This window comes from Scyliorhinus torazame, chromosome 16 (genome assembly GCF_047496885.1).
Source record: "Scyliorhinus torazame isolate Kashiwa2021f chromosome 16, sScyTor2.1, whole genome shotgun sequence".
In the NCBI taxonomy this organism is placed as follows: Eukaryota; Metazoa; Chordata; class Chondrichthyes; order Carcharhiniformes; family Scyliorhinidae; genus Scyliorhinus; species Scyliorhinus torazame.
The window spans coordinates 175,465,321-175,483,068 of NC_092722.1; the positions used below are offsets into that span (position 1 = coordinate 175,465,321).

At 43.3% G+C, this 17,748-nt stretch overlaps 1 protein-coding gene across 2 annotated transcripts in view; it reads right to left on the minus strand.

The window, feature by feature from the left end:
* Positions 1–367: 367 nt before the first annotated feature.
* The window catches only part of sfxn4 (sideroflexin 4), a 36,359-nt gene continuing 18,978 nt past the window's right edge, over positions 368–17,748 (minus strand). Inside the window, exons 8-14 of one of the 2 annotated variants that reach the window (XM_072479513.1) lie at positions 13,618–13,680; positions 10,594–10,662; positions 9,635–9,725; positions 8,067–8,182; positions 5,758–5,843; positions 4,681–4,753; positions 368–650 (exon numbers count right to left, since the gene is read on the minus strand). In XM_072479513.1, the coding sequence (XP_072335614.1) occupies positions 573–650; positions 4,681–4,753; positions 5,758–5,843; positions 8,067–8,182; positions 9,635–9,725; positions 10,594–10,662; positions 13,618–13,680 (576 nt within the window). In that variant the 3' untranslated portion in view covers positions 368–572. Of the gene's footprint in view, positions 651–4,680; positions 4,799–5,757; positions 5,844–8,066; positions 8,183–9,634; positions 9,726–10,593; positions 10,663–13,617; positions 13,681–17,748 lie in introns of both variants that reach the window. The other variant, XM_072479512.1, reaches the window with a different exon arrangement.

Sequence of the window (17,748 nt, forward strand, 5' to 3'; positions counted from 1 at the left end):
TAGAGCACAGCTATTGGTCTTCATTATCCAGTGACCACTGTTGGTTAGTACATGCATGGATGTTGAGTGAGGAGATGATGGGGATGCAGACTGCGATGTCTCTCTGATCACGTTTTCCCCAAAATGACTAAGCACACGTACAAACGTTTCACAGTTCCGAGGTAGTAGAGGGCTCCAAGCATGGAACTGCATTAAAGCACAAGTCAGCACCTTAAAGAGAAGGTGGGAAAAATCTTGGAAACCCAACATAAGTCAAGGTATTGGACAACTGTTGATTAAAATCAGAGGAGCACGATCTCAGAACCCAACAAGATGACCATGGCCCTTTGCCTTTTAAGTGCCGAAAATAGAGAGAAGTAAAACTGACTTTTGGGTTAACGTATTTATTTAGTCAACATAATTGCAATAAAATTCAGTGTTTTACACATTATTAACAGTTCTCCATCAAGTAAAATTTCTCCTGCATTCAGGCCTCCGCGATCTCGTTTTGTGATAGCATCTGTCCTCAGTGGGATCTGTCCATGTGAACAAATTGACTCCAGACAGAATACAACTTATTTTGTGACTCTCTTTCACAACCCTCTGTTGTAATAAAGGTCCTCTTCTGTGGTGGCCGACTGGATCAAAGGTTCAAGATTGCTCCGTTTTATCTGAAATAAAATTAAGAGTGAGCTTAGATTTTAAAAAATCAGCGTTACTTTGCTTGGAGAGTGCATTTCTAAATGAGCTATCTTTCATTTTTCTAGTGTCTTTGCCCCCAGCCGCCCCAAACCCATGACTGGATAATTTCCACTGGCTCCCTGCTGCTTCACTCACAAAGTTCTACATCAAAACGGTAGCATTTTGGATAGCACAATTGCTTCACAGCTCCAAGGTCCCAGGTTCGATTCCGGCTTGGGTCACTGTCTGTGCGGAGTCTGCACATCCTCCCCGTGTGTGCGGAGTCTGCACATCCTCCCAGTGTGTGCGTGGGTTTCCTCCGGGTGCTCCCACAGTCCAAAGATGTGCAGGTTAGGTGGATTGGCCATTCTAAATTGCCCTTAGTGTCCAAAATTGCCCTTAGTGTTGGGTGGGGTTACTCGGTTATGGGGATAGGGTGGAGGTATGGATCTTGGGTAGGGTGCTCTTTCCGAGAGCCAGTGCAGACTCGATGGGCCGAATGGCCTCCTTCTGCACTGTAAATTCTATGAAACCATTACTGAGATACTGGCACTGCAACTGGAGGTGGAGCAAGGAGGAGCATCAGCGGTTTTGTGGTTAATGATGTTTTTCAGGCTGGAGGAAGGTTTGGATTGGAGCTCCCCAAGGGTCGGTGTTGGAAACTCTTGTTTTTCCTGATTTATATTAATGATATATATTATCTTGGTGTACAGGGTGCAATTTCAAAGTTTGCAGATGATACAAAACGTTTAGGAGGATAGTGTTGAAATTCAAAAGGGTACAGACAAGTAGGTGGAATGGACAGGCAGATTATGTTCAATGCAGAGAAATGTGAAGTGACTCATTCTGGTAGAACATGGTACCAATATAAACTAGAAGGTACAACACTGGGTGCAGGAGTAGATGCATACGCCATTGAAGGTGTCAGGACAGGTTGAGAGAGTGGCTAATACAGTGGGGCAGCACGGTAGATAGCACAATTGCTTCACAGCTCCAGGGTCCCAGGTTCGATTTCCCGCTGGGTCATTGTCTGTGCGGAGTTTTGCACGTTCTCCCCGTGTCTGCGTGGGTTTCCTCCGGGTGCTCCGGTTTCCTCCCACAGTCCAAAGATGTGCAGGTTAGGTGGATTGGCCATGCTAAATTGCCCTTAGTATCCAAAATTGCCCTTAGTGCTGGGTGGGGTTACTGGGTTATGGGGATAGGGTGGAGGTGTGGACTTGGGTAGGGTGCTCTTTCCAAGAGCCGGTGCAGACTCGATGGGCCGAATGGCCTCCTTCTGCACCGTAAATTCTATGTAATCTATGTAATAATGTGCCCTCAGTTTTATTACTAAGGGCCTAGAGTACAAGAGCAAGGATATTATGTTGATATTGCCTAAATCATTCGTTTGGCTTCAGCTGGAATATTGCATCCAGTTCCGGGTGCTGTACTTTTAAGAAGGATGTGAAGGCCTGTGAAGAAGTGCTGAAATGATTCATGAGCATTAAGTTCCTCATCTCACAAACTAGTTATGAAGGTAGATTGGAGAAGTTAGGACTGTTTCACTTAGAGAACACCAGGTTAAAGTCCAACAGGTTTATTTGGAATCACGAGCTTTCGGAGCGTAGCTCCTTCATCAGGTGAGTCACGCATCTCCACATCATCACTTAGAGAAAAGTAGATCGAGAGGAGATTTGTTAGAGGCATTCAAAATTATGAGGGGTCCGATCAGAGTAGTTGGGGAGAAAGTGTTCTCATTTGTGAAAGGATCGAGAATGAGGGGGCACAGATTTAAAGTTATTAGATTTGAAGAAGCAAAACAAAACATTTTCACACAGCGAGTGGTTGGGGCCTGGAATGCTCACTTTATTCCTCTTCCTCGAGGAATACTGAAGTCAGCTATGAGATTTTCCCAACACTGAACTGATTGCCATCAGCAAACTCCTCGCAAACAAAGGATCAACCGTCAGCCATTTCTAATCTGGAAACCTGGGTACCTGGGCACAGAGGGCTGCTACATGGTAGCACAGTAGTTAGCACTGTTGCTTCACAGCGCCAGGATCCCAGGTTCGATTCCCGGCTTGGGTCACTGTGCAGAGTCTGCATGTTCACCCCGTGTCTGCGTGGGTTTCCTCCTGGTGCTCCGGTTTCCTCCCATAAGTCCCAAAAGACGTGCTTTTTAGGTGAATTGGACATTCTGAATTCTCCCTCCGTGTACCCGAATGCCGGAATGTGGCGACTCGGGACTTTTCACAGTAACTTCATTGCAGTGTTAATGTAAGACTACTTGTGACAATAATAATAAAGATTAAAAAGTTTACAAGATTACATATTGAACTGTTGGGCAAGACAAATTCCATTTCTGAATTATAAACTTCGCCCTTCAAATTCAACTGCCTTGAATTATCAAAGTCACCTTGTGCCACAAAATCCGAGTGTCAACACTAAATGCTGCTATCTAAATGATCATTAGGAGACATGTAAAAGATCTTAAATAAAAGCAAATTATGTGGATGCTGGAATCTGAAACAAAAACAGAAAATACTGGGCAATCTCAAGCAAGGCTTGACAGCATCTGTGGAGAGGAAAGGGAGCTAACGTTTTGAGTCTGGATGACTCTTTGTCAAAGCTTTTTAAAAGATCTTCTTCTGACCTAATCAACCTCCTTTCAGCCCAAGGTTAAAATGCATTATCCCGCCTGATTGCCTAACCCACTATCAAAGAAGGGCAGCATGCCCCTTCAATTCTGGCCTTGGGTGACTGACTGTGTGCAGTTTGCACGTTCTCCCCGTGTCTGCGTAGGTTTCCTCCGGTATCCTCCCGCAGTCTAAAGATGTGCAGGTTAGGTGGATTGGCCATGCTAAATTGCCCCTTAGTGTCCAAAGATGTACAGTCTAGATGGGATTATGGGGATGGCCGGGGGAATGGGCCTTGGTAGGGCGTTCTTTCAGTGGGTCAGTGCAGACTCAATGGGCCGAATGTCCTCCTTCTGCACTGTAGGGATTCTATGAGCTCAAAATATGGGAATCCCCGCACTGCCGACAATACATTATGTATTAAAAGATCAGCAACATAATCATTAACACATTTTTCAATTTGATCCATTGCAAGTTTTGCAATTATTCTCAGAGTTACAACTCAAGATTATCTAGTGTATCCCCCTGCACTTAAATACCAACACACTGAATATCTTGTTATGTAGTTTGAAAAGCTTTGCAAATTTTACCTTATCACCTCAAAATTGAGCTTTCCTGTGTCGGTCACTATCTGCAAATATTGACACTCAAGGAGGTGGACAACAAGGGAGAAAAAGAAAGAGATTGCAGATACCTCAGGGACCCTCTGTAAATACGGACACAATCCAGAGATCACAAGTCCAAACCAGATAAATCCAGCATCAGCTACCGTAAGGAAAGCGAAACACTCTTGCCTGAGTCAGAAGGCCAGGGATTCAAAACCTGCTCCAGAGACTGGAGCACAAAAACCCAGGCTGGCACTCCAGTGCAGGACTCTGTGAATGCTGCATGGTTAGAGGTGCTGTAATTTGGGGGCAACATTAAACCAAGGCTCGGTCTGCTCTCTCAAGTGGACATTAAAGATGCCACTGCACTTTCTCGAAGAGCAGGGAGAAATCACTTGTGTCCTGACCAATGCTTATCCCTTAACATCTCTTCAAAAATAAAAAAAATCAGATTTACATTGCTGTGTGTGGGAGATTGCTGTGTGCAAGTTGGCGCCAAATGTTCTATGTTCAAATCTCACATTACACTACACTACAGAAGTACCTCATTGGCTGTAAAGCACTTAGGGACGCCCTGAGGTCATGTAAGGTGTTATATAAATGCAAGTTCATTCTTTTTAATTCTGTCTAAGTTACAGCAAGAAATAATAGCACTAAATCAACAAATCCAGTAAAACACAGACAAGTGGAAAACAATCTGATAACCTCAGACATCAAAAGACTGGCGATGGAACGGGAATGGCTGGCAATCTACACAATAACTAAGTTAGGAGTAGCATATACAGAAACTCATCACATACCTTCCCCGTCTGAGGATACAGGCTGAAGGCGATGGGTACCATTAGTCCGAATACAAAGGCAGTCATTATATGTCTAATAGGAGCAAGACCAAATGGAAATCTTTTTATGAAATTCGTTCTACAGGAGAAATAAAAATTGAGCACTTAATAATAAAAATGCACGATATATATATATATATAAACACATCACAAAAATGGCACTTGTATGCATTTTGTTTCAGTTGCTTGGGCCCCAAACTCGGCAATTCCCTCCCTAAATCCCTCCTCCTCTCTTTCCTCGTTGAAGACACCCCCATGCGTCAGCCTTGGTTCAGTCAGTAGCAATCTCGGGTGGGATTCACCGGTCCCCCAGCCGCATGTTTCTCGGCCGCATTAAAACCCCCCCACCCCACTGGGAAGCCCGCTGGTAGAAGTACGCTGCCAGCGGAACAGAGAATCCAGCCGGCGGAGAATTCACCCCCTCATCTTTGAGTCAGAAGATTCGGAGGTGTTCAAGTCCCACAAAAATGAAGACTGGCACTCCAGTGAAGTACTGAGGAAGTGTGGCACTGTTGGAATTGGGGGACTTCCAGTTGAGGGGCCAAATCAGCCTGTTCAGGTGCATGTAAAAGATCCCATGAAACTAATTTGAAGAATGAGGGTATCTATCCCATGACCTGGCCAATATTTATCCATCAATCAACATCACAAAATAACAAAGTATCTGGGCATTATCTCATGGATGTTTGCTACGTGTAAATTGGCTGTTGTCACAATACTATGGCGACAAGTGTAGTCACAATCCTGGCTACACTTCAAAAAGTACATTGTCAGCTCTAAAGCACTTTGGGACTGCCAATGCTTGTGAAAGACGCTATAAAAATCCCAGTCTTTCTTTGTTTCCTTGTGAATATTGTAGAAAAGCAAAAAGAGACAAAGGTAGGGAAAAACAAAATCAAACTGACTTTAAATTAATGCTAATTAACTTAAATAATTGTAATTGTCGCAACATTAAGAAGTGTTTAGCAAACAATATAGATGCATAACTTGGACTGAGTCTGTCAAGAAATCCAAGACTGTTTCAAAAATATTTCCTACCTTTGTAAATAGCTGACAAGTATGTTGGGTGCAGTTACTGTAGCTCCAACTAATACTGCTCGAGAGAGCGCCGTCTCTTTTATTGCCTTGATAGGAGTAAATACAGTTTGAAAATTTTTCAGCTAATCTCAAAGATGCAACTTTTAAAAGCCTTTTGATTTTCATGCATACCTTGACTTAACTCTTTATTATACTTAAAACACAGCAAAATCTTCAGATTACTGTACTTCAGGGTATTTAGAGGTCAATCAACAGAAATGAACTAAATATTAATTAAGATTAACCAAAGAATTTCATCCTCCCTCAGACTGTGAATAATTATGTGGAACTCAACTTGTACCAAAGATCCATATTAGGAGTCCAAGTAAAAATGTCAGAAAACATCAGTGTTAAATAGCACTGTTACTGAAAGAGTATCTGATTTACTACAATTTTAACAGCTTTTTGCACCAACAGAATACATTTAAAAACATTTTTTTAATTGCCCAATTCTTTTTTTTCCAATCAAGGGGCAATTTAGCCTGGCCAATTCACCTACCCTGCACATCTTTGGGTTGTGGGGGTGAGACCCACGCAGACACAGGGAGAATGTGCAAACTCCACACAGAAAAATGTCTTAGCACACTTCAGAGATTGAGGAAAATGGATGTCAATCCAATGGTCGAATAGGAGGATGATAAAAGGTTTGGTCAATTTCGGAGGGTCTTATAAATGGAAAGAAGAGAATGTGGTCAGAGTTTGAGAGGGGTATTGAGTGATGACTGCATAGAACAAGGTCCAATTCTGTCCTCACCCAATGCCCTTTTACCTTTCTAGTAATGAAGACTGGTCAAGTCCAGTAACTGTCTTATTCCCCTACTTATCTCAGGATGACTGGGAGCCATTGTAGCATCTTAATTACTGCTTAGGCATAGATGTATTGGCTTAGCATAGGTTGAAAATGCAACCGGAAACATTAATGTTTGTTCTGTGTCTGTCAGAACGTTTTGAGTAACTTTCCAAATGACCCTTTGAGGGAGCTTACAATTTTTCATTATTTTTTGTTCATTGCATTGGTTGAAGTTAAGTACATACAGGTGGTGGGCATAGATTGGATTCTTAGTTGTGCACTTGGAAAGAGGCACTTACTGACAAAGGCGTGGAGTGTAGTCAGGAGACATATACCTGCAATGATTCATGCTGTGAATAAATCTATTCCAAGTAAAGACTGGCTTTGGATTCTTCCTTTTCCAACTGACTATAAGGAATATAATATTCCTTGTTCTTTCTAGCTTTAATTCCATCTTAATACATTGAAGAAGGTAACCCTCAAATAGAGCCAACAATATCAGCAATTATCGAAACGTGGGACTCAAGGACAAACTGGATTTGGAGAAATTAATTAAGAAATCATTACAGGCTACTATCTCATGATCACCCTGAGAAAACATAACTTTCAAACCTTTGGCTTTGCTTATGTGGAACTGTCGACACACAGTGACAAAAGGTGCATTCTTCTTTTAAATAGGGTGGATTAAGGTCTTGGGATGTGGGTGACGATGGAAGGGTTGCCTTTAGAAAGTGAACATGCCTTCTTCTTGCGTGTAACAATTGTTTGCGAAGTCACTTCAGAGGGCACTCGGGAGAAACAGAGGTCTGAAGAGGCTTAGGGGACCAGAAAACTAGATCACTGAAATGTCACAAACAGGTACAGAAAATACTACAACAGTAGAATTAAAAAGGGTACAAATTATACCAGTTATGCAAAGTCCTGGTTCGATCACATCTCGAGGACTGTGAGCAATTCTGGGCACCATACCTTAGAAAGGATTATATTGGCTAAGGAGGCAGAACAGCATAAATTTAGAGCCAGAACTTTCAGGAGTGACCTTAAAGAACATGCCGACACACAAAAGGTGGTAGAGTTCGGAGCTTTCGTCTGCAAACGGCAATTGATGTTTAATCAATTGTTAAATTTAGATCTTAGATGGGCATATTTTTATTGCCCAAAGGTATATGAGGGGTATGGGGCATATAAGAAGTTATTGTTGCTGTCGATCAGCCATCACCTCTTTGAAAGGAGAAACAGTCTCACGGGGCTAAATGGCCTACTCCAGTTCCTATGCTTTTATAAGTAGTCAACAGACAAGAGTGAACTAGACCCATGTGTAAAGAAAACTGTGCAGAGTCCGATGGTAATTTTTAGGGTTATTTTTTTTGGTGTTAGCTTACAGATTGAATTCAACTTCACAAAATGACATGACGAGGTGTGACTTTGCAAACTCTAGTCTGTCAGTCCACAAACATAACCACTACACTTAAAACTTTACCTTAGTCCCAGCTAGTTGAGAGACTCCGACCACATTTCCATTTATATCCGCAACTTCAATTCCTTTATCAAATTCAAAGCCTCTAACTATTGCCACATTCAGAGCACTTGCAAATGCTGTTGGGAAAAAGAGCAGTGAAATCAAAACAAGCCTCGAACAAGTATCAAAATCAAACATTTTAAGTAATTCGTAGCTCATCTTATACTGCGAATCCTTCTTGAACATGAATCTTAAAACATGATAAGACACCAATAATTTGCAGCTGGTCAAGACTGGACACTTGCCCAGAAAAATTGATGGGGAAGTCATCTCTTTCTAGTAGTGATTAAAAAGTAGAGGAAGAGAAAAATTAAGACCCACCCCTTCAATCTCTGGAGTGAGACAGTCAATTTAGCATTCATTCTACCAATCCTCACCAGACAAAAGCCAAAGGCTTGTGTTAGGAAAACAATGTTTTAAGGGATTTATTATATTTGTATTGGTAAACATTAGAAATAAGGTACAGTTTGAAGGGGTTCAATTTAACGATTCTGCACCTAGGAGGGGTAAAATCTATTGTTAGATTCATTCTGGATGAAGGTGTTTGTATGAACAAAGAACAATTCAGCACAGAAACAGGCCCTTCGGCCCTCCAAGCCGGCACCAATCACGTGTCTATCTAGACCAACCGCCTGTATCATCTGTTCATGTGTCTCTCTAGATAAGTCTTAAAGTTCGCTAATGTATCTACCTCAACCACCTGACTTGGCAGTGCATTCGAGGCCACCACCACCCTCTGTGTAAAAGGTTTCCCCCGTATATCGCCACTGAACCCCCCCCTCACCTTCAACTTGTGCCCCATGGAATTGTCATTTCCGTCCTGGGAAAATGCCTCCAACTGTTCACCCTATCTATACCCCATATAATTTTATAAACTTCCATTGGGTCGCTCTTCAGCCTCCGTCTTTCTAGGGCGAACAATCCCAGTTTATTCAATGTGTGGGGGGTTGCTTTCAATTTCAGCCATATTTCTATTGTGCTTAGAGAGGATTACAGCATGAAGAGTAAATAGATGCTGGCAGAAGTTGCTTAGCCAGTGGGGGCTGTGTAACATAGAATGGCTTTTAAATTTAGTTTTACCTGAATTTGTCAGCAGTTGAAGACATTCCCCCGTGAGGGAACATCTCTCAACTCTGCCAGGAAAAGCTGGACAGGACAAGGGAGCAGCAAAGAGACAAGCATCCCAAAGAACCAGATACAGTCCAGAAAACCAGTGAAGTTAAGAGAACAGAGACCAAGGTATTGCTCAGAGGAGAATTCAGAGGGAGAAGCAGACAAAGTGTTGTGAGTGAAAGTGGGAACACAGACTTCAGGGGCAAATCAAAAGTTTGATGCCATTTCCATAGAGCCTGGGAATCGATAATTAAAGCAATTGTGAATTATCAGGTAGACTAGTGCAGATGTGAAGTAAGGAACCCTTCAACAATATTCTTTTATCTGAGCGTCCTACTGCACCAACCTGCCATTCTGATTCCCAAAGAACCCAATCCTAATGCCCTGCCTGACTGCTCCAACAACGGTCTACTTACCAAGTACAGGAACTGGCAGAATCTTTTTGAACACAGTGTACATTACAGGACTGTTTGATGCATAGCGGTGCATCACAAACTGAGGGAAAACCTACATTTAAAAAGATTTTAAAAAATAGTAATTTAGAATCAAAGATGGATGCAAACTATTCCAAATGTTTCATGCACAATGTAAAACACACTTGGGATTATTGAAGTAACAATAGACACAGGCAAATAGCCACAGTCATTTCTGAATTGTTATTTCCCATCAAGCAATCCATTCTGAAGCGTATGTGGTTATCAGATGAGGACAACATTGGACTATGCGGTCCTCCTTTGTTGAACTGCAGGACAACGTTCATTGGTTAAGCTAATAAATGAAGAACATCTTTGGTTGGCACTGCCAACACCTGTGGAGCCACTTCATAGCACAAGTTAGTACTTTTCTGAAGTGGTTGCACAAAAAATATGCGGGGGAAAGTTGTGAGACTGTTAGTGATAGGTACCAGTGTTCCAGCACTCAAGCCACAAAGGAAATAGCATGGGTACATCCTTTCCATTTGATCAAATGCCTTCACAGCATGTAATCTTTCTAAAAGCACTTTCTGCCAAAAGAAAATTGAATGGTGTTGAAGAGAATGGCAAAAATGAAATAGCCGTAGGCAGTAGATAATAGAGAAACCTATAATGAGCTCAGAGCATTTTGTTAAAAGCATTTTGTCAAGCACAAAGACAGAGAAAAAAGGCAATATGCTCACAATCTGGATTTTGCAAAAGGCCATCATTGGCATTTAGCACGAACCCAGCTCAGTGTAATCAAAAAGGAAAATATTTCTCACACTTTATCTGTTTAAGTAATGACAACAAGATTTTTCTTTCCAGCCCAACATACACTAATCACCAATATAAATGCTCCTTGAAACAATTGCTAAAATCAGATAATTTTTCATAAAACACATACTATTTTGATTACATACTCCCAAACATGTAGTGTAGGTCACAGCTCCAAACAATAGGAGAACTTGTTTTAGAGGAACCTTTTCATCCTAAAAAGAAATTTTTGAAAGCATTAGTTTGGTTTCAAACGCAGTATGCAGATAAAATAATTGACAATTGAAATATTTTTGAAGCACATTCGTATCTTGAAATAGTTTAATCGTTTTCTTAGATTTAAATGATTATAGTTCTAGAGACTCAGTAATGTAGAGTTCAAGAGCTGGGAGGTCTGAAGAGACAATCTTTCCGAGACTGAAAGAATGAATTATAATTATACAGAGTAGGTGGCTGCGTGACGAGTTACGCTGCCCTCTTTGCTATGAACATCAATTTTAATGCCTTCAGATTTCAGGTGTCCTCCACACGCTGGCAGCTAACTTCAACTTTTGTTCCCAAATACCATGGCATTCTTTTTCTACGTCTGTGGAATACCCCTCCCAACTTCGGCACTCGTCCCCAGATGTTAGCAATGAGGATTTGGTGGGGTTCACTGGGCTGGCTGCATCTTCATTGTGCCCGGGTTCGATACCTAGGTCTCGGCTCAGTGGTTCATCCAGTCTTATCCTTCTTTGTAGAGGCTCAATGAAACTGTGTGGCTTGCTAGGCTACTTAAAAGTCAACAAGATTAGTGTGGAATTCTAGTCACATACAGGCCAGACAGAAGGAGTTCACCATGTTGAATTCAACGGGAATAAGGCGAGGCTGGATGGCCTCTACTTCAATGCTCGGAGTATTATAGGTAAGATTGATGAGTCAAGGGCATGGATTGACACGTGGAATTGAGGGAGGGGCAGGACTGGCAATTCAACATTCCTGGGTATAGGTTCTTCAGGCGAGATGGGAAGGGTGTAAGAGAGGTAATGTTGCATTATTAATTAAAAAGTCAGTTACTCGAGTAAGGAAGGACAATATCTTATAAGAGTCTTCAAAAGAGGTTTTGTGGGTAGAGCTTCAGAATAAAAAGGAGGCAGTCACATTGCTGGGAGTGTATTAGAGGCTCCCAAATAGTCAGTGGGCAATAGAGGAGAGATATGAAGGCAATTCACAACAATGAAAGGGAAATTATATTAGGCGATTTAGAATTGCTGCTGTGCAGAACGTAGTCCGTACTGACCCTCTGAAAAAGCACTGGTAGGCCAATTCCCCCGACCCAGCCCCATAACTCCACCTAACCCGCAGACTTTTTGGACAATAAAGGGCAGTTTAGCATGAGGGTAGTACAGTTGATATGGATTTCAGCAAAGGTAACACATGGGAGACTGATAAAGAAGGTAAAAGCACATAGGATCCAGGGTAAGTTGGCAAGCTGAATCCAAAACTGGCTTAGTGATAGGAGATAGGGGGTGTTGGTAGAGGCTGTTTGAGAGACTGGAGGCCGGTGTCCAGTGGCATACCACAGGGATCAGTTTTAGGTCCCTTATTTTTTGTGATATGTCTAAACGTTATAGATGAGAACTTAGGCAGGTGGGGGATGATAAGTACGTTTGTGGATGACACAAAGATTAGCAGGGTGACTAATAGTCAGGAAGAAGAACTTGGGTTGCAGGAAGATATAGACAGGGTGGATAGATGGGCAGATCAATGGCAGACAGAATTTAACCCTGAAAAGTGTGAGATGATGCATTGTGGAAGGAGTAACAACACAAGGAAGTATTCAATGAATGGTAGGACACTAGGAAGCTCAGAGGAACAGAGGGATCTTGGGGTGCTTGTCCGCAGATCCCTGAACACAGCAAGGCAGGTTAATAGTGTAGTTAAGAAGGCTTACGGGACACTTGCTTTCATCAGTCGTGGCACAGATTATAAGAGCATGTTGGAGCTGTACAGGACTTTGGTTAGGCCACAGCTGGAGTACTGTGTGTAGTTCTGGTCACCTCGCTATAGGAAGGATGTGATTGCAGTGGAGAGGATGCAGATGAGATTCACCATAATGTTACCTGGGATGGAGCAGTGGAGAGGCCGGGTAGGTTTGGATTATTTTCTTTTGAGCAGAGAAAGGTTGGATAGGACGCAGCTGTTCCCTTCGTTGAAAGTGTAGTTTTATTGGTGCAGACTCGATGAGCCGAAGGGCCTCTTCTGTACTGTATGACTCAATGACTGGCTATGGATGACAAGGCTCCCTCCCCAAAGAACAATCTTTGATTATGATGATCTGACAATTTCCACTTTTGATTGTGGTGGGCAGAATCGGCAGCAGGATTTCCCGTTGCATTGGTCCCTGCCCCTGTCAATGATGAAACAGCAATTTGGATGTTCAACATGGGGATTCTTATTTCAATACATTTAAATGTCATAATTCGACCTTTACGCCAAATAATTCTCCCCGTTAGATTGTCCATTCACATCAGCGCGAGATCACACAAAATGAATCATGAACAGTTTCTCAGGGTGGGCACCTGGCCAGCAGAACACACCAGAAGAGTTCAGGGAAGTGTATCGCTCAAGGGGAGGGTCATGCCCAGGGACTACCCCCTGCCCCTGCTGAGGGATTACCCCCTGCCCAGGGATGTTCCTGAATAGGGGTGGGGAGGTTCTATTTACAATTTCTTGCATCGGGGCACACTTCTTAAAAATAAATTTAAAGTACCCAATCTTTTTCTTCCAATTAAGGGGCAATTTAACGTAACCAATCCACCTACCCTGCACATCTTTTTGGGTTGTGGGGGTGAGACCCACGCAGACACGGGGAGATTGTGCAAACTTCAACGGGCTAGTGACCCGGGGTCGGGATCGAACCCGAGGCACCACGAGGCAGCCGTACTAACCAGAGCACCCTTCTTTAAAAGTCGAGGTTGCTGGCAGCCCGCAAACCAAGGTGGCGTGATTGGATCTGCCCCTTTACTTGGGGAAAGCTGCCTTTATGGCTGGTGGTCTCTTTGCTGTTTTTCCCACTCGCTAAGTCATTCTGCCTCTTTTTGGGGAAAATGCTGGCCGTAGATTTCGGGAACCATTGTACACAGTAAAAGTACCCATTTGATCCAAGTTAAAAGCAATGGCACACTTACTTTACAGGTGGTTTTATTTCTGTGTACCAAGTTATAACCTGCACTGTATGACTGAAACAGGAACTATAAACAAAAGGAGGAAAAGAATGTTAATCTCTTTTCTTTCGGTAAGCTTTGTTGAATACAGTAAACTGAAATTTGTTTTTAAGTTTATTTAAAAAAATTCTCAATAAAAATTATACAAAACAGTTAACAAAAGTTACAAAATAAAAGGAGCAAGACTAACAAGCACATATTAACTTAACCCCCAAAACTAAACTAAACACTAACAGCTGACAGTGACCAGCTCCTTAAAAATGAATGGCTGCCATTTTCACAGAATAATAGTGCAGAAAAGGCCCTTCAGCCCATCGAGTCTGCACCGCCACATGCAAGGCACCTGCTCTGCCAATCCTAATCCCATTTGTCAGTACTTGGCCAATATCCCAGAATGTTAAAGCGTGCCAAGTGCTCATCCAGGTACTTTTTAAAGGATGTGAGGCTCCCCACCTCTACCAATGTCCCAGGCAGTGCGTACATACGTCACCACCCTCTGGGTAAAAAGGTTCTTCCTCAAGTCCCCCCCTCACCTCCCGCCACTCACCTTGAACTTGTGTCCCCTCATAACCGACCCTTCAACTAAGAGGAACAGCTGATCCCTATCTACCCTGTCCATGTCCCCATAATCTTGTACGCCTCGATCAGGTCACCCCTCAGTCTTCCCTGCTCCAGGAAAAACAACCCAAGGCTATTAAACCTCTCTTCTAGCAGTGGGGGCCCGATACAATAATCAAATCCAGCAGATAAGGTTCTTTCCAAAACCAACGCTTCCAAGAATCTCAAACAGATATTCCCACTCCACTCTATCAAACGCCTGGGAAACAATCACCTCTGGTACGGCCACCAAGGAGAGGAAAAGGACAATGTTTAGCAGGAGATCTATATTGACTGACAATTATCGACTCTTAATGAAGCCTGTCTGATCCTCGGAGATCACCTCTGGGAGACAGGGCTCCAGCTGCAGCGCCAGCACTTTGGCAAGTAACTTAATGTCTGCATTAAGTGAGATAGGTTGATATGTTGGGTCTTTGTCCTTCTTAAAAATCAAGGAGATAGAGGCCTGTGTGAGAGTAGAGGGCAATGAACCCTGGGATAAGGAATCATTAAACATATCCAAAATTAAAGTTACAAACTGCTCCGCAAACCTCTTATAAAATTCAATGGGGAAGCTATCTGGGCCAGGGGTTTTAGCAGTCTGCATCAACCCAATGCATTTCATAATTTCCTCTGGGCCCAATGGTGCTTCTAATTCCTCACTCCTCTCCCTCTCCACAGCTGGAATGGATATGCTGTCCAAAAAATCAATCATGACCTATCTCCGATCTAGAACCCTGAGAAAACAATTCAAAAGCTGCATTGACCTGGGCAGGGATGGAAACCAGGCTGCCACTTGAATTATGTACTTGCACGATCTTCCGGGAGGCTGCCTGTCGCTTCAGTTGGTGAGCTAAGAGGCAACTGGCCGTCTCCTCCTATGCATAAAACATGCCCGTCTAGCATCATAGCTGGCCCACCGCTCTGTCTATTAACAGCAGTTCAAATTATGTTGGCAGCTTTTCCTACTTGCCAACTCAGGGGGTTGGGGTAAGTGAATACTGGTGGTCCACCTCAAGAATGGAGTCCGCCAGCCTTTGATGCTCCACCCTTGCGGTCTTCACCATTTGCACTTTGTAGGAGATAATCTCCCCCTTGACCACCTTAAGGGCTTCCCACAGCGTAGAAGGTGACTCACTTTTATATATTCCCCAATGGTGGACGACATGCGTTTGCAAAATTTCTTGTCAAAGCTTTGTGTTGTGTCCAACTTCCATGGCGGACACTGGGAGTGTCCTGACTAGTGCCAAATCAACCAAGTGCGGGCGTGGTCCAAAAGTCGCAGAGTAACCAGCCGCCACCACAAAAGGGAGAGACCTATTCACCACAAAAAAAAAACCTCAAGAATACCTGATACACTTGAGTAAAATGAAAAATCTTTATCACTTGGATGCAAAAAGTGCCATGGATCTACCTTCTCCCCACCCCATTCCATGAAAAACAACAAAGCTCTGGCCATCCCTAATGGGAGTCAAGAGATTTGGGTTTGGACCAATCCAGACGAGGGTTCAGATCACAATTTAAGACCCCACCCAAAATAAGCTGGTGCAAATCCAAATCAGGGAGGGCGACCAGCAAATTATTAATAAAATTCATATTGTTTCAGTTTGGAGTACAGATATTAACTAGAACTACTGGAGTGCCCACCAGAGAGCCACAGACAATAAAATGTTTGCCATTCGGGTTGGCCAAGACCGTAGCAGCAAAAAACGGAACCCTTTTATGAATTAATATTGTCGTGCCCTGCGCCCAACCATCATAGCCTGAATGAAACACTTGCCCCACCCAGCCCTTACACAGTCATCTCTGGTTTCTGACCCACAAATGAGTCTCTTGCAAAAACAGTACTTTGGAATTTAAACTTACGGTGAACAAATACTCTCTATCTTTTCACTGGGTCATTCAACCCCGACATTCCAGGTGATCAAATGAATTGGGGGTCTCCCAACTCCCTTAATCTGGCGGTAGTTAGCCATTTCCACAAAAGAGAGATTACCCAAAATAGCAAAGCTTTGTGTTGTGTCCAACTTCCATGGCGGCATGGGTCCAGCAACCAGGCCCACCCAAGATGGCCGCCAAACCAAATCTCAAGAGTAAACAAAGAAAAATCTGCAGTCACCGTCAGCAAACTACCCCAACCCTTCTCCCTCCCCCTCAAAATACTACCACACCCAAATACACATACAGATCGTAGCAAGTCGAACATAAACAAATAAAATCTACCTCTAACATACCTAAACAAAACAAGAGCTGCAAGTTCATTAAAACTGCTATAATAAGCTGCAGTCAACCCTTCAACATTGCTGCAGTTAGTGAACTCTTATGTCAGCAGGGTGGCTCCTAACTAGAGTGGAGCAAATGGATGCAAACAACAATAACACCCCATAATTCATTGTGCTCCAACAGGTACCTATATATTTTCAGAACAAACAGAACAGAACCCCACATAAAACTAAACCCCAAACCTAAGCCCAAACATGAACAGGAAAGTGCAAACATTAACACAGACCCCCAAGAATTCAACATGCCCATCCCCAACACTCAAAAAAGCTCAAACACCCCGCGCCCAACCCGTGTTTTTTTACAAAGAAGTTTGCCTGTCCCGGCGAATCAAATAAATAGTCCTTTTCCCTTGAAAGTCACTCTTAACTGCCCCAGATACACCACACTGAAACAGACTCCGCATTTGTACAGGGCGACCTTGACTTTGTTGATTTCAGCCCTCTTATTCGCCAGCTCTGGTCCCAGGTCTTGGTAAAACCTGATGGTGTGGCCTTCCCATTTGAAGTCATGATGCTCCCTCACCCATCACAGGACCTGCTCTTTCTCTTTGAAGTTATGGAACTTCACTATTATTCCAAATGGTGAATCCTCGAGGACGAGGCCTCTGCCTCTGCACGATGGGCTCAGTTCCACTCCGGAGACGACGCAAATCCACCCTCCCCCAAAATCTTAGCGTACATCTCTGCAAAGTACTCCGTGGCCATCGCGTCTTCCATTCCCTCCGACAGCCCCATAATTCGAACGTTTTGCCTCCTGGACTAATTCTCCAATCATTCACCTTGGCCTTCAGCGATTTATTCACTTCGGTCACCAGAGATATCTTCGCTTCCAGCGAGGCAATCCGATCACCATGTCTCAAAAGGGCATCTTCCATGTCTTTTAACATGGTTCCATGGGCTTTCAAGGTTTTGTTGGTCTTCTCTAGAGCCACTTGGATGTTGGGGGGAGCAAAGCCTCCTCCATCGATTTGAGGAGGTCCTCCAACACAACCCGCCAGCGAGAATTAAACGTTCTCGCCAAGGTACTCGAAAGTACCTCGCCCCTTAGTGGAGTGGCCAGAGCCCACAGGTTGCGTCTGTCATCTTTTCTGCCGACAAGCCCCGAGAGGCCACCGATTCTGTCGACGAACTTCTACTGTCTGCCTTTTTTCCCCTGACCTTTCTGGGCATTTCACCGATATATTATTAATTCTGTGCGTTTTCAAAAGAAAATACC